Here is a 755-nt window from a genome sequence, read left to right as displayed (position 1 = left end):
GGCAGCCTTTCCGCCGCGGAGCCGGGGCGCGGGGGCTTCACCGGGTCTGCTCCGTCTCTTCCTTCTGCGGGGTACGGGGGATCAATGCGTTGCCCTTATGCCTGTGGTAGGCATTACCCTTGTCCTGTTTCTAATACATTTTCTAAGCGAGGCTCTTTCTAACAAGGGATTTCTGTTATTGCTGCGCTCTGCTCTTCAGTAAGCTCATAAGCACGCAAGGTCAAGACCGAAAACAGTTCGGAATATTAAAATGTCGAGTCTGCAAAACAGATGGAGAATAGTGGTTAACGTGGCGGTGACTGTAATTCTTTCTTTATTGCTTTCAGGTACTCTACGGCATCGGAAAATAAGCGTTTTGCTATCATGTCTCTCCACGCAGTAGCTCTGGCCAGCTGCAGCGGGACCCGAATCTTCAAGCACCCCCACGCTACAGAGGTAAAGCTGCTGGCTCGGTGTTTTTGTTAAATGGGAGGGGGGCTTTTTTTAAAAAATAGCTGTTAGTTGTCAGTGGTTGTGGTAAATGACTTATTTTTAAATGCTGGTGGTTTCATCACAGAGTTAATTTTATACAATCCCTATATTGAGGGGAGGAAGGTTGTCTCATTTATGCTATGAAAGATGTCAAATTGTCAGTGGATTTTATTGGGTATGGCAGCGTGTTGTAGTACTTTTCATGCATCTCTCCTGTAATATTTCCTTGTAAGTCATCTTCAATTTTTTTTTCTAGCTTGATAGCTGATGCTGAAGGAACTCTT

The 755-nt window shown here is 45.2% G+C and overlaps 1 protein-coding gene across 1 annotated transcript in view; it reads left to right on the top strand.

Moving 5' to 3' along the window:
- Positions 1-363: 363 nt before the first annotated feature.
- KIAA0226L (KIAA0226-like ortholog) overlaps positions 364-755 on the top strand; it is a 21,675-nt gene continuing 21,283 nt past the window's right edge. Inside the window, exon 1 of the mRNA XM_010179387.1 lies at positions 364-435. Within this exon, the coding sequence (XP_010177689.1) occupies positions 364-435 (72 nt within the window). The remainder of the gene's footprint in view (positions 436-755) is intronic.

Source organism: Mesitornis unicolor, unplaced genomic scaffold (genome assembly GCF_000695765.1).
Source record: "Mesitornis unicolor isolate BGI_N332 unplaced genomic scaffold, ASM69576v1 scaffold1272, whole genome shotgun sequence".
Lineage (NCBI taxonomy): Eukaryota > Metazoa > Chordata > Aves > Mesitornithiformes > Mesitornithidae > Mesitornis > Mesitornis unicolor.
The sequence above is the reverse complement of the archived record's forward strand: the minus strand, read 5'-3'. Positions and strand labels throughout refer to the sequence as shown.